The following is a 13875-nucleotide window of genomic DNA, read 5'->3' on the forward strand; positions in this document are numbered from 1 at the left end:
AATTGAAAATATTTTGGAATCATTGTTTTGTGAACTCTGATGTAAACATATAAATCAATGTTTATGGTTGATTATGACTGCATCTGCACTACAGAAATAAGGGAGTTTTGACACCACTTTAGCTGCCATCACTCCATGCTATGGAAATTGGGAACTTGCAGTTTGGTGATCTTTTTAACCTTCCCTGTTGGAAAGCTCTGGCTTCACAACAAACCACAAAACCCAAGATCCCATAAGGATGGAGCCATGGCAGTTAATGCCAGTGTAAAACTGCATTATTTCTGCCATGCAGAGGCAGCCAACAATTTGGTTTCACCCCAGCCCCTGGGAAAAACATAGCCAATTGAACCAGCAATGGAACTAGGACTTTCCATTTTGCATCAGACAATTTCATTGCTGTTTTCCCCACCTCCCCCCAACTCCTTGGTTCTTCTTTGTGCAAGCGACGCATGCTTAAAACCTTTCCCCTCCTCCTCCTCATATTTTAACTCTCTCCTGCATCGTCTGCAAAATGACACACACAAAACGGCCTTTAACAATCTCCTCTCTGCGTGGCGGCTACTGTAAACATTTTAATCAATGGCGGGATTAAACTAATGCTGATTGGGCAATTCTCAGCCCCTGCTACTCTCATGATAAGGCTTTTACTAATAACACGGCATGGGGGTCCTTCGTGGCAGATCATGCTGACAAAGCTATGTGCTTCTTGCAGGACGTTCTGCCTCTTCCAAAAATCAGAGGAGCCAGAGCACAGATACTTTGTGGAGTCTGCAGAATGGCTTTCCAAGGAGAGGATTTTGGGCCTGAACAGACAGGCCAAAATAAAGCTGCTTCAGGTCACTTTGGAGGTACGCTGTTTAAATGACACTTGCATCTTAAGAGGCTAGAAGCTGGGCCAAAGCCATGCTCCAGTCCTTAGGACAGGAGCATGGCTTTGGCACGGCTTTCGGACTCTTAGGATGTATGCATCATTTAAATAGCATACCTCCAAAGTGACCTGAAGCAGCTTTATTTTGGCTAGTCTGTTTGGGCCCTTTGTGATTACTTGTTCTGCCTCATTCTGACCACAGCACAAAGCAATGTGACACAGTGGCAGATGTGCCAGGTGGCATAGCAGGACACACATGTGAACAGCTGCCCTTGTTAGAATTAAGGGCTTGTGTTATTGGGGAGACATTAGAGCAACTCTGGGACCAGGATGCTCCCAGAGAACCCTGGCTGGTGCAAACAGGACCTATGACCGTGTTAGATTAGCAGCACGATTGGCACCACTTCTTCTACTATATTTCACAAAACTCCATTGTCAAGCTGTGTTGGCCCAAACCATGGCAACGCTTGTAGGTCCTTCACAAGGGCCACCAACAAACATTGGTTATGGTGCCACTGGACCAAGTCCATTTGCATTCCCTCTGTTCGCCACAAATGAGACTTTTGCTGGTTAACAGTCGCCAAGTGTCCCTCTAACTCATCTTGGGCAAGGGTTTCCCTTCCTTTTGTGCAATCTGGAGAGTACACACAACATTGTGGCAATAAAGGAAGACTGATGGCAGACTCTTCTCTCCACCACACCGCCTGGCATGCCTCCTTTCCAAAGAATTGGCAACTCCTTCTGGCAGGCCTACGATCTTCTGTAAGACAGTTTGCTTTCCAAGTGCAGTCCTGCCTATTTAAGCGGAAAAGGACAATACTCCACAAGACAAATAGGTAGTCAATACCCCGCTATATCATCCTATATTTATAGGAGATAAAGCACGATACAGCAGAGCGCAAAGAGGATCTCAAAATGAAACATCAATGACCTAATCCATTTACATAATTAGCCACCCGCTCCCTCTTGCCACACTTATTTTGCTAACACTTGGAAGCAAGCTATTTATTGTGGAGATCAAGCCACCTTCGAGGAGGAATTTTATGCCTAATAATGGCTCCTTTGGCATGCAAAGATCGTCACCGCAGGAATTAAAGTTGCTCAGGAAACACCCTCACTTTGCAAGGTATCCATCTCAATGGGCCTGCAACACCATTAGCAGCCAGATGCATTGCTCAATTAAATTATACAATGAGCGATTGCACCTTCGTCATGTTTCTTGTCCAATTTTACATGGCTTCCTCCTTATCTGAAGACAGCCACATTATAACCACCACCACTGGGCTTTAATAAATGCACAATTATTTGGGGTTGGGTTAATACACCTGTCAGTCGTAGAATTAATGGCTGCATTTCACAAAATATTGAACATTACAACGTCTCATTTAGCACACTGCACGCACATAACAGTATTTGTTTCCTATGCAGACCCCATAAGAATGGATGCATTATGCCGTCTTACCTATTCTCTCGACAGCGATATACTTCTGGGCAATGAAAAGATTTTGAAATAGCATCCAAAGAATCGCGGACATTTAAAACGTTGGGCGGCCGTACATTTTCATAAATACCATTATGAAATGCTTATGGGCAACAAAACAGCGGGAGGAAAAACAAGCTTGCTCATTACAATTGTTGGCAAAATGGATGGGACTGTACTCGCTACAGACAGATCCTAATCGTGCGGCGAGATGGAAAAACACAACTAAAATACAGTTCCTTGACAGTTGAAAGATTGGGAACTTATTTCCGCGGCTGGTATTCAAGCCAAAGCTATTGCTCCCATTTAAAAGGGGTTTACAATGCAAACATTTTCCGCTGGTTAACTCAGATTGCATAATTTCAGCGCAATGCAGGAGTTATCCGGCGCTATCAATGTGGCACTTGTCGAGTTATTCAAAATGCACAGCCATGTTCCGCTAACCAGAAAGTGAACAACAAAAAGTAGCAATTCAACTCCCACGGGCTTTTTTTTTTTCAATGTGTGTGCCTAAGCTATTTCTATCAAATATTTATCTAAAAATACATGTTTTATTATCTCTTTTTACGGGACTGTATGCTCTAGGCTAATACAGATTACTTTCTCGGAGTAATAAAAATGGGCTCCAGCAGGGATTGTTGTAACAGCCCACCCATTAACAGGAACATTGTCTTGATTTATTTAAAGGTCACTAGAAACGGGGTGGAGAAAAAGAATCTTATTTCAGCCCTTCAATTTCAGGGAGCAAAAGTGACAAAAACGAAATGGTCTGGTTGGTCCCATTCAAATTAAATGAAAACACCGTTAACAGCCCCGGGAAATGAAAAGAGAAAAGGATTTTAGTGATCCATCATTGGCACCAAGCACTTAGGTTCCCATAGGTTTGGCCCTTGTGCCCAATTTTTGGGATCCAAGCCTGTATCTATGTGCATTTCTGTTTCAGAGGCGTGCTTCCTTTAAAAATTAGCAAATAGGTGCATATTCAGCCAAAGTGGTGCAATGATTTGAGCATGGGGACTATGACTGGAAACCAAGGTTCAAATCCTGGCTTGGCTATGTAAACCCCCTGGTTGAACTTGGGCACATTAGTTGACTTAGGTTTTTGAGGTCAACTTTTTGACTAACATGTCTAGACTTATACATGAGTATAAACAGTATATGTCCTATCTTTTTTGGAGAAAGAAAAGCTCCAGTTCCTCGTGGTTGTTCAAGTGGTTCTTCTGAGGGATCTTCCCCAACCTTTAGAGCTTTTCAAAGATGGAACAGCGAGAGCATTAAGCAGTATCAAGACGCAGCAAAAGATTTGGGAATAGCTGAGAAAAGTTTGCAAAAGCAAACCATATGGATAAGTGCAACTGGTGGCCCCTGTGACATTTGGGAGATAAAACTGCTTTGGGTTTTGGTCAAAACTTTAAAGGACTGGTCCAAGGTTCTGGATCTGTTTTAGGAATCAAATTCTTTTACATTTCAGGCTACAACCCAGAGCATATATTCTCCATCTCACTGACATGAAAACTACCTGCTACCCTTGCCTTAGGAGTTTATCACACAAAGGCGATTGGGACTTTATCCCACGAATATCCCAGAAAAATCACGTAATTATGCAAAACAATTTCACATGACGTCACACAAAACCCACAATTGAAGTGGTCCCAAAGAAGCATTAGAGTGCATGTTTTTACTTTCGGGATTTCAGCGACAATACATTTCTGATATTACTTTATTTGCACAATTGCGTGTGATAATCATTTGTGCAGTTACTCGCCATTTTCGCTTTATTTGCAGGATGGTTTAAATGCGCTTTAATCTCTCTTTAATGCCAAAATTAGCCCCAGTGCGATAAACTCCTAAAGTCACAATATACCCTTCCCCTGAAACGCAGAAACGAACTGCTTATTCTTGTGGGGATTAATTGGTCCGACTGCGTATCATTTGCATATCTTGTAAACATGGAGCCCTCCCTGTTAAATTTATTGCTGTAAATATCTAAATTAAATTAAATGTAATCCATTATGCTTCATAAGAGGCATTAACAAAGCAGCCTAGCTAATAACAAAAATAGAGGAGCACTGCCAATAATAGCCCTGAGAGTGATAACATCGCTTTAGAAAAATGCATCCAATTTCAACCACGCAGCAGATCGCATGACGATACAGAAAAGGCTGTCTGTTTGTCTTGGAGTTAGTTTATTTTATTTTTAGCACTTGAGACCTGGGTTGTTGTTTTTTTTACTATGAATAAGTTTTGTTTTCCAGTTTGCATGACCAAGAATTAAAAACAGGTAGACAAGAAGCTGCATGGTACAATAAGAAAAGGGAGACCCCTGCCCCAAAAGGAAACAATGAAAAGATATTTGTATGGATATATTTGTACAGGACCTTTAGAAAGCACAGGGGTCGCTATCTGAGCTGCCTCATTCCCACTTACAGATGAAATGGTGTGCGATCCGAATTGATGGATTGATTCAACATCGGATCATGGTTTATGCTACACTTGCCCCAGTCGCATATTCTGTCATTGTCTGGCACCAAAATAGCCCACTTGTGGTTCCCATTCACAAATGAATCGATTCGAAATGATTCGGTTCCAGCCGACCAAAGGGGAAATTGGAATCGGTTTCGATCTGCTTGTGGTTCACACTTGCGCAGAATTGATTTATTGAAAAAGAAACGGGGGAAAATCAGCGTCAAAAAGATGTGGGTTAAATGGGTCTAGAGCTTCAGTGATTCGGATTAAGTGGGAACCAGGGTCGTTTGAATCCGATTTAAAAGGTAGTGGGAACGAGGCCAATATTTCAGAGGAAGGACCTGGCAAAACCAAATCTGAGGATTCCTTGACAAAGCAAAACCCATGAGATTCAGAGTTGCCATAAGTCAACGGTCCACTTGAAGGCACACAGAAACACAAGAGCTTTGGCTGTCACTCACCTGTCTCCTATGTATCCTGCTGTACAGAGGCATACCCCTGTTACATGGTCACACTGCCCACCATTGTGGCATGGGCAATCCTGGCTGCAGTTGACGCCGTATGTTCCCGATGGGCATGGCTGGGCACACACAGAGCCCTATAGCGGAGAAAGGATAGAGAAAGACAGAAAATGATAAGTTTGTTGTGTTTTTTTGGGGGGGATATGTGGCCATGTTCTAGAAAAGCCTACAAAAAACTATGGATGCCGGCCATGAAAGCCTCCAACTTCGCAGACAGAAAACTGTCAGTTTAATTCAACTTGGGACCAAGACAAGCCTGCAACATTTTGAGACTGTGAAAGAAGGCGTGTTGCTTATCATTCCTTTTTTTCTTTTCTAATAATAATTTTTATTGAAACTAAAGTTCATACAATGAATTTTATACAATACATAATTCCATATATATATTTTCTACAGTCTATTACAACTTATCAGAATATCTTTTATATCGCACCTCAGTGCTCCCTTTCCCTGGAGCCACTTTCACCTTTATATTCCATCCAAAATCTCAGTTCCTCTCATGGAGGTAATCTTCCCTCTTCTTTTCTCAATACGTTCTCAGTGAATTCTTTCCAAATTCCATCCAAGATGCTTCTTTTCCATAATCCCCCCTTTTTTCACTTTCAATCTGCATGTCAATTTATCATTAATTGCTAATTTCCATACCTTTTTATACATCTCCTCCCATTGTACAGTTATATATTGTAATATACTTCAGGTTGGAGTCCCAACATTGAAGCAGCTGGTCAAAATTTTAGTTAAGGCTTCTTAATAGGAGCTATCAAAGGTATGACTATTTTGTGGATTCATGGCCTTAGATATCTTCTTTTAAATTTCAGAATAAATATTCTGAGTCCGATAAGATGGAAACTACCAAATGCCCCTGACAACAATGCATCACTTGAAGGATGTGATTCCAGCATTTTGAACACGAGTTGCTCTGAAACCAGTCATTTTATACACAATGGATGTTTTCTGCACCTTGACAAAAGGCCCCAGCAGTGGCACAGAGTTAATAAAAGCCCTTCTCATTCAATTTCTACCAGCAGTTGATACCTTGAAATGAAATGAATGCTCAGAAATCATGCCGCATGACTTTGCTACTCTTTCCAAATGTGCTGCCAAAAGGCACTTTGCACCTGGACCAATTTCTCCTTCCTTGTGATTATTTCACATGTTCCAGTTCTAAAGCCTGATACGGAAAAGCAAGTTAATCTGGAGCAAAGCTTAAGCTTTACATACATTTTCTCCTGCAAAAGTCAATCTTGGAAACTGACCGTGTTTGTGGCTCAGAATCCATAAAGTTGTCTAAAACATAACCAATGCAATGCTGTTTGTTCTTTGTAACTTAGCCAGACACTTACACAATCTGCGCAATGAAGATTAGGAAAATCACCTTATTATCCATTCCTCTGTCCATCTCCTTTCTGACAAGCACCTTGAAGCATTGCAGATGTGTGTGTGACACATTGAATAGATCTCAGGCCAAGGAAAATATAACACATCTCACATGAGAGTTTGAGTGGCTTTACAGTTTACTCTCTCTGACAGGTCCTTCATTCACTGACCAGAAAGATTCACTAAACTGCTCAGAATAAAAGACAAGTGCTTTGGCTAAACATCCTGAAGGACATGGAAACCTTCTCTTAACTGGTGATTGGTGGTTCCTTTGCTACGGAAGAAAAACCTTGGAGCATCTAGATGCTAACGTAACACTTAGCGTCTAGGCTTCAGCATGATGTGCTATTTTGTCTTTCCCTCTCCAGGAAAGGGAAATAAATATCCACTTATCTCCAAAGTAAATGCATTTGCTCATCATGTTTCAAAGAGGACAGGATTTCTGTCAGCAAATGATGAGAGCGCAATGCTCCGGGAATGTGTCTCTCAGGAGAGGTGTGAATCGTTTGGCACAAAATGTGTGTTAAGGGAATACAAAATGTTCACCATCTCCAGAGGAACAAATGTCAGAGCAAAGTTGCAAGGCAGGTTTTTGATGCATCTCATCAGCACCGAAAGTTCCGTCAGCAACATTTCAAAGACTTTCTGCATTTCTGGGTGTCCCTTTCTCAATATTAAGCGGAGCAAAAGAACAGCCCTCTTTTCCCTGGGGGAGTCTTTGGGTGACTATGCACTGCAGAATTAATGCAACTTGACATCACTTTAACTGCCATGGTTTGATGCTATGAATTCTATGGAATTCCCAATTCTACAGAATGGGATTTGTAGTTTGGTGAGATATTTAGCCTTCTCCATCAGAGATCTCTGATGCCACAACAAACTTCAAATCCTAGGATTCCATAGCATGGAACCATGACAGTTAAAGCGGTCTGAAACTGCATTAAACCTGCAGTGTGGCAGCAGGCCCAGTCAATTTACAGTGAATGCATCATGGTGCCTTTGACATATGTTTTGATTTTGTACTCTCCTCCTTTCCAGCATGGATGCAGCCTGGGACATCCTTCATCTTAGAACCAGTTTCCCTTGTGCAACTGCGTCAGGTTATACAATTATTAGTATAATGACTACTGTAAAGTATTGGGTTGCTTGCTGGATGCTCCCATCTATGCAGAAAGCGCACTCTCTACAGCCTCCGAAACAAAGAGACTGGAAAGGAAGAGAGGAGTGTGCATGTGTGTTTGCATATTGATCTTCCTTTTCCACCTATTTCAACTGGGAACCTGATTCCTCAAGGGAGCAACTCTCTTAGCAGACCTGCTTTTCATCACATTCACCCCAAGAGAGCACCAAAAAAAGATGTTACAGGAGGAGAGAAGTGTCTGGTCCCAGTCGAAATCAAGTTGGCATTACATTAATGTATATTAATAAAAGTTCTGAACAACTCCGAGGAGAGCTTGCACATACCCAGAGTACACTATGTACATCCCATGCTCTCCCTCTCAAAGCGCATGGAAATTTGCAAGTAAAACATCTGCAGTCAAAGACGATATTCCACAGACCGGGGACCGCTAACACATTATTCAGGTATCTCTCGGCTTTCAAGTTCCCTAGTCTGATGGAGCTGGGCTTGAACAGACCACTCCAAGCACCAAGTGTTAAAAACCCCAGCGAAGGATGAAGAAAAAGCTTCTGTGTTTTTGTGTGCAGAATCTTCCTCTTCTTTTATGAAAGCCCTGGAGAGGGCCCTTAAACTTAAAACCCCAGCATTTACAAGTGGAGTGCTTCTACTTATAAAGTTTGGCTTCATTCCCTAGAGTCCTTGGCCTGGCTTTTCTTGGTTTGTTTGGGGTTTTTTTTCCAAATAAAAAACTTAGCTTGGTTCAAAAGCAGACATTGTTAACTACAGGTTTGTCCCCAGGGAACAAAACAGCCAACAATATGATTTTGAAGAAATCTCTCCGAATGCTATCTCTATCTCTCTCTCCTTTCAAAAAAGTTGCTTGGGCAACAGCCCCTTAGCTGTATTTGTCTTGGCACAAATGTGCACGGAAAGATTGACATAACAAGCTTCAGGATGCTGGTCCATAAGGTCAAATGGGGAAGTGCCTCCTCTATATGATCAAGCTATACAATAGGCACATTCCACATTCGCTGGGGTTAGAGGCACAGGACCCCCATGAAAATGGGAAAACAGCAAATAAAATACTATTTATTTATTTACTTGAGAGATCGTCTCTCTAGGAACCTCTAGGTCCTCCAGCAACATCTGCCAGATGTTGACCATAGAACTGCACCAGAGGACCTACAAATGCCTAGAGAAGTGCTCTCTCTAGGGATCTCTAAGTTCTCCTGTGTGACTTTTGGTGGAAGTTGACCATAGAGTCATCCTGGAGGACCTAGAGACTTCTAGAGAGAACACAGCAATCAAATTTGTGAACAATCCAAGCCGCAAAAGTCAAAGGTGCAAATGTGGTGGGTCAACAGTACTTTGCTTTCAAGCAGAGAAAGGATTGTGAGCGCATAGTAGCATACAGAGCCAATGTAAGAGACTCTTCACCAGTTCAGTTAAATATTATATATCAGAGAGTGGCTCTGCAGCATCATTGCAACGGAGGATGAAGGAAAGAAAAGATTAAAAGCTGTTTGAATGGAAGATGTTGGTCTCCTTGTTTGAAGTGTATTCCTACATTGCAGGAATGGGGTTCGACTGGATGACCCTTCCAGTCCCTTGCAAACTCTATGATTCTCTAATTCTATGAAAATCAGAATGAGTTGGGTCCACCTGGAGCTACCAGTCCCAAGAGGCATCAGCTGCCGCTGGCCACCTATTTGTACTAAAAAGCCATCACAAATCAGTTTAGCAGCAATGGCCAGAAAAAGGCACAAGAACCAGACAGCAGCTTGCTTGGATTTCCTGCATGATCAGCTGTGCTAGAGGGTCTTTGGGTACAGATTTAATTCCAAAATTCAAAATACTGGAATTCCAAAATACTCCAAAATCCAAAACTGTCTCTATGGGTGGCTGAGATAGTGACCTCTTTGCTTTCTGATGGTTCAGTGTGTACAAACTGGTGTCATGCACCAAGCTGTTAAATATATTGTATAAGGCGTATATGAAACATAAAGAAAATTTATGTTTAGACTTGGGACCCCTATCCCTAAGCTATCTCCTTATGTATATGGAAATAGTCCAAAATAAAACCCCAAACACTTCTGGTCCCAAGCATTTTTGGATACGGGAGACTCACCCTGAGCTTGGCAACATATGAATGCTGGCGTATGTGAGGCGCTTCTGGAAGCAGTATTGCCTATGACGACAATGTACTTTTTGTGAACTCAGCATTTTATTAATGGCTGCTATGTCGTTTTTATTATTGCGCCACTGTTTAACGTTAATTTACCTTCCTTTAACATTTTTCTTAATAGTCTTTGAAGAATGTGCTTGGGAATCGTTGGAGCTCCCCTGGGATGAAGCTGAGATGTGTGAGAAAGGAGGGGGTTGAGACTTCAGGTTTCTTTCCCCCATCCAGACATTTTCAATCCACCTCTGAGTAGTATTTGTTATGGTGTCAGACTTCACAGATTTGCAGGATTTTGCCTCTAGTTGTCAAAAAGCACAGAGATACCCAGCAAGGTAAAGATTATGTCCTGGCCCAGATTGAGGGTGCATCCACACTGCAGAAATAAAGCAGTTTGACACCATTTTAACCGCCATGACCGTATCCTACAGAATCCTGGGATTTGGAGTTTGGTGAGGCATCAAAGCTCTCTGACAGACGAGGCTGAATGTCTCAGCAAATTAGAAATCCCAAGGATGGAGCCATGATAGTTAAAGTGGTGTCAACCTGCTTTGTTTCTGCAGTGTGGATGCATTCCTAAGACTGCATCGGCACTGCAGAAACAATGCCGTTTTAACTCGGCTTTAACTGCCACGGCTCAATGCTGTGGAACGCTGGGATTTGTAGTTGGGTGAGAGATTTGGACTCCTCTTCCAGAGCTCTGTGGCACCACAGCAAACTACAAATCCCAGGATTCTGTATGATATAGTCATAGTAGTTGGAGTGGTGTCAAACTGTATTATTTCTGCAGTGCAGATGCACCTTGAGTTAGACAATGAGAGTGGTGATGATCCTACTTTGCAGGGTTGTTGTTTATTCCTGGTGATTTCAGCTACCTGGCCTCCCCCTGGACCAAAGTCCTTCATTTTAGCCTCTGTTTCCTGCTGTACAGAACAAATCTGGGATTCAGTCTATGCACCATCTGGGAAGAGTTCCCTCCCCTCTGCTCCCATCATTCACCGCTTCCGATCATCTCTGTGACCTTCCAAGGTATGAACAAAAAAAGATTCCCCAGAGACGCCAGTATGCGCTTCTCTTTCTCTCTCTTTGCCCTATTCCAGCAGCAAAACTTGCCAACCGGCTAATTGTCAAATGATGGAGTGATGCCAGGGAACGAAGCTCAGCTGAATGAAGCCTTGGCAAATCCGGAGGGAGTTAATTATCACATTATTGATACAGATTTAGATTATTATTTTTTGTGGTGGGGAAAAAGACAGCTTAGCCTTTCTACCTTGGCGCACAGAATTAAAGGCGAGGAATAATACGTTGCCTATAAACTAATCTCAGTGACCTCTTTAGCACCAGTGAAATCCTACTGGAAAGCAGGTGGCTTATGTCCAAGGAGGGGAAAAATTGCATTGACCCTTGTTTCCGAGGCTCCTCTGATGCTGTGCAAACAAACCCCCGGATTCTTCCATTTATATGGTGTTTTCTACTTCCTTTTCTATGACTTGATAGAACTCTTTTTTTTGCAAATGCAATTAAATCTTAGCTTTCCTCCTATGGCCTTATTACACGATGTGCTTATTGCATTGGAATTGTGGCCCAAATGCTTCGGAAGCACCAAGGTGGGCTCGCCGCTCGCACTTCTCAAACGTCATTGAGGCATTTTGCTGTTCTTCCGTTGTCAAAGCATTGATGGAGCAGCCATTTTTTGTGTAACGGAAGATCCCGTTATTACAGAAATATATGCTCCGTGAATGATTTGTCAAAGGGAGAAGAGTGGGTCGTGCTTTAGCTGTAGCTGCTATTTCTCTGAAGCGTGGTTATGGCATCCCTTTTCATGGACAGGGGAAACCCGTCAATATGCTCCCAAATGCCTACCAGTCCCATTAGTTCTCAGGTGTGAAACCCTGCTGCAGCACTGGACTCCATGTAAATCCACTGAGTGCCCTTTGGCAAGTCCCACTCTCTCAGCCATAGACAATGGCAAACCCCCTCTGAAGTAACTTGCCAAGAAAAGCCTATGATAGACTTTGCCTTAGGGTTACCATAAGCTGGAGACAACTTGAAGGCACACAACAACAGCAACAACTCTAGCATGACATACCATCCATCCTGGAGGGCAGGCGCATTCTCCCGTGATGTGGTGACAAGTCCCCCCATTTTGGCACGGGCACCGCTGTTCACACTGAGGGCCGTGGCTGCCTGGAGGACAACGCTCTTCACAGCTTTGCAGGTGTTCAGTCGGGAGATGGGCAAGAGACAGCAACCAGAAAGCGGCACAAAGAAAAGAGACAGAAATAATTTATGTCAGGAAGCGCCATGAGAGCAAGCCATTCTAGCACCGCTGCAGCAGCCCTTCCCACAAATCATCGGGCATGGAGTGAATTCTCATCGACAGCATCAATGGTAAATTGCAGTTATCCAATATTTATTGCTCTAAACAGTGTTGCTTTTGTTTCAAACTCTCTGTTCGTGTTAACAGAGACTTATTCACAAAGACAATCGCCCGTAGTTCCTGGGAGCTAAAAGCATTTCCTGGGGAACGCTTGGCAAGATGGGTTGCAAGGTGGACGGAGACGGTGAAAGAATGCATTGAACTCTCTGGTTCAACAAGCCATCTTTTGTTCAGCCCGGCCCCAAAGGCAGCCTCTTCTTCTCCGGGGAGCCTTCGCAGACAAGGAATCACAGCATTAAAATGGCGCTTTAGCTGTGGATTTCCTGCATCCCTGGAGTCCCTGCCAGTTCTACAATTTTGTAACAGGTCCAGTAAAATTGACCAAAGCTAGGTGAGAAGAGACAGGGCAGGAAGAAAGTATGTGAGCTGGGCATAAGGAATCCCTCATGCTCAGCCATGGAAACCAACTGATAGGTCTGTTAGTTGTCAGAAGCCATGGAAATTAAATGCAAAGACTCATCTGAATCCTATGGATTCAATACTTCAAAGGTGAATCAACATTTATATAAATTCAGTTGACTCAATAGGTCTCCTATCAGTAGGATTCAGGCTCCTATGTGCAGAAAAGGAGGCTTACTGCCACCTTGTTGGGTCACCATCAGAGGCTAAAAGTCACATTTTTGGACTACAGCTTCCAGGATTCCTCAGTTGAGGATCCTGGGAAATATAGTCCAAAACTGTAACTTTTCCATCATGTCTTTGTTTGCTTGCTTGGCTACCTGCTGTGGAAACCTACTCTAGAAAGCTGGGAACCATAACTGATCCATTAAGAAAAACACCATAGCATTAAGAAAAGGGGGGAAAGACAAACACTAGAGAGGAACTATCAAGTTTGCAGTATCTATCTATCCAACTTACAACACGCCTGTGTATCCAGGAGCGCAGTGACACTCTCCAGTCTTATGGTCACAGGTGGCCCCGTTGTGACATTGGCACTTCAGCTGGCAGGCTTTCCCGTAGCTTCCGGGGTCACACAAATCCTCGCAGCGCCATCCTTTGTATCCAATGGCACAGACACAGGCGCCCGTGATGGGGTTGCAAAGAGCTTCGTTCTGACACTGGCAACGGTTACTGCAGTGCGGTCCCCAGTGCTCACTGTCACAGCCTGGGAGGGGAAAAAAAGAAAGGAACGTGCTCATTTGGCAAAATTATCAATTGTTACTCAGGTCATTTCATTTCGTCCCTTGGAAAATGTAGGAAACAAATAAGATCTCGCCTCAAGGCTTTGTCGGCTTTATCAACAACATCAAGGGGTCTGCATAGATGCGGTGGTTGTCCCTAGCTAAGTCACAAACTGACCACGTTTGAAAAAGAGCCAAAGAACTTCCTCACATCAAAAACAACAACAACCCATCTGTGGGTAGAAATATGGCAGGTTTAGCACGTTGGCAGCCGTTGCTGCATGTGGTGTTGTGAAGGCTGGA

The 13875-nt window shown here is 43.1% G+C and overlaps 1 protein-coding gene across 7 annotated transcripts in view; it reads right to left on the minus strand.

The window, feature by feature from the left end:
- LOC149307480 (multiple epidermal growth factor-like domains protein 11) overlaps nt 1-13875 on the minus strand; it is a 282125-nt gene that overhangs the window by 77901 nt on the left and 190349 nt on the right. For all 7 annotated transcript variants that reach the window (XM_089539259.1, XM_089539256.1, XM_089539257.1 and 4 more), the window contains 3 exons: nt 13310-13556; nt 12101-12221; nt 5276-5412 (listed from right to left, as the gene is read on the minus strand). In XM_089539259.1, the coding sequence (XP_089395385.1) occupies nt 5276-5412; nt 12101-12221; nt 13310-13556 (505 nt within the window). The remainder of the gene's footprint in view (nt 1-5275; nt 5413-12100; nt 12222-13309; nt 13557-13875) is intronic.

The sequence above is a fragment of the Sceloporus occidentalis genome, unplaced genomic scaffold (genome assembly GCF_023333645.1).
Source record: "Sceloporus occidentalis isolate IW3139 unplaced genomic scaffold, rSceOcc1.0.p SCAF_9, whole genome shotgun sequence".
In the NCBI taxonomy this organism is placed as follows: domain Eukaryota; kingdom Metazoa; phylum Chordata; class Lepidosauria; order Squamata; family Phrynosomatidae; genus Sceloporus; species Sceloporus occidentalis.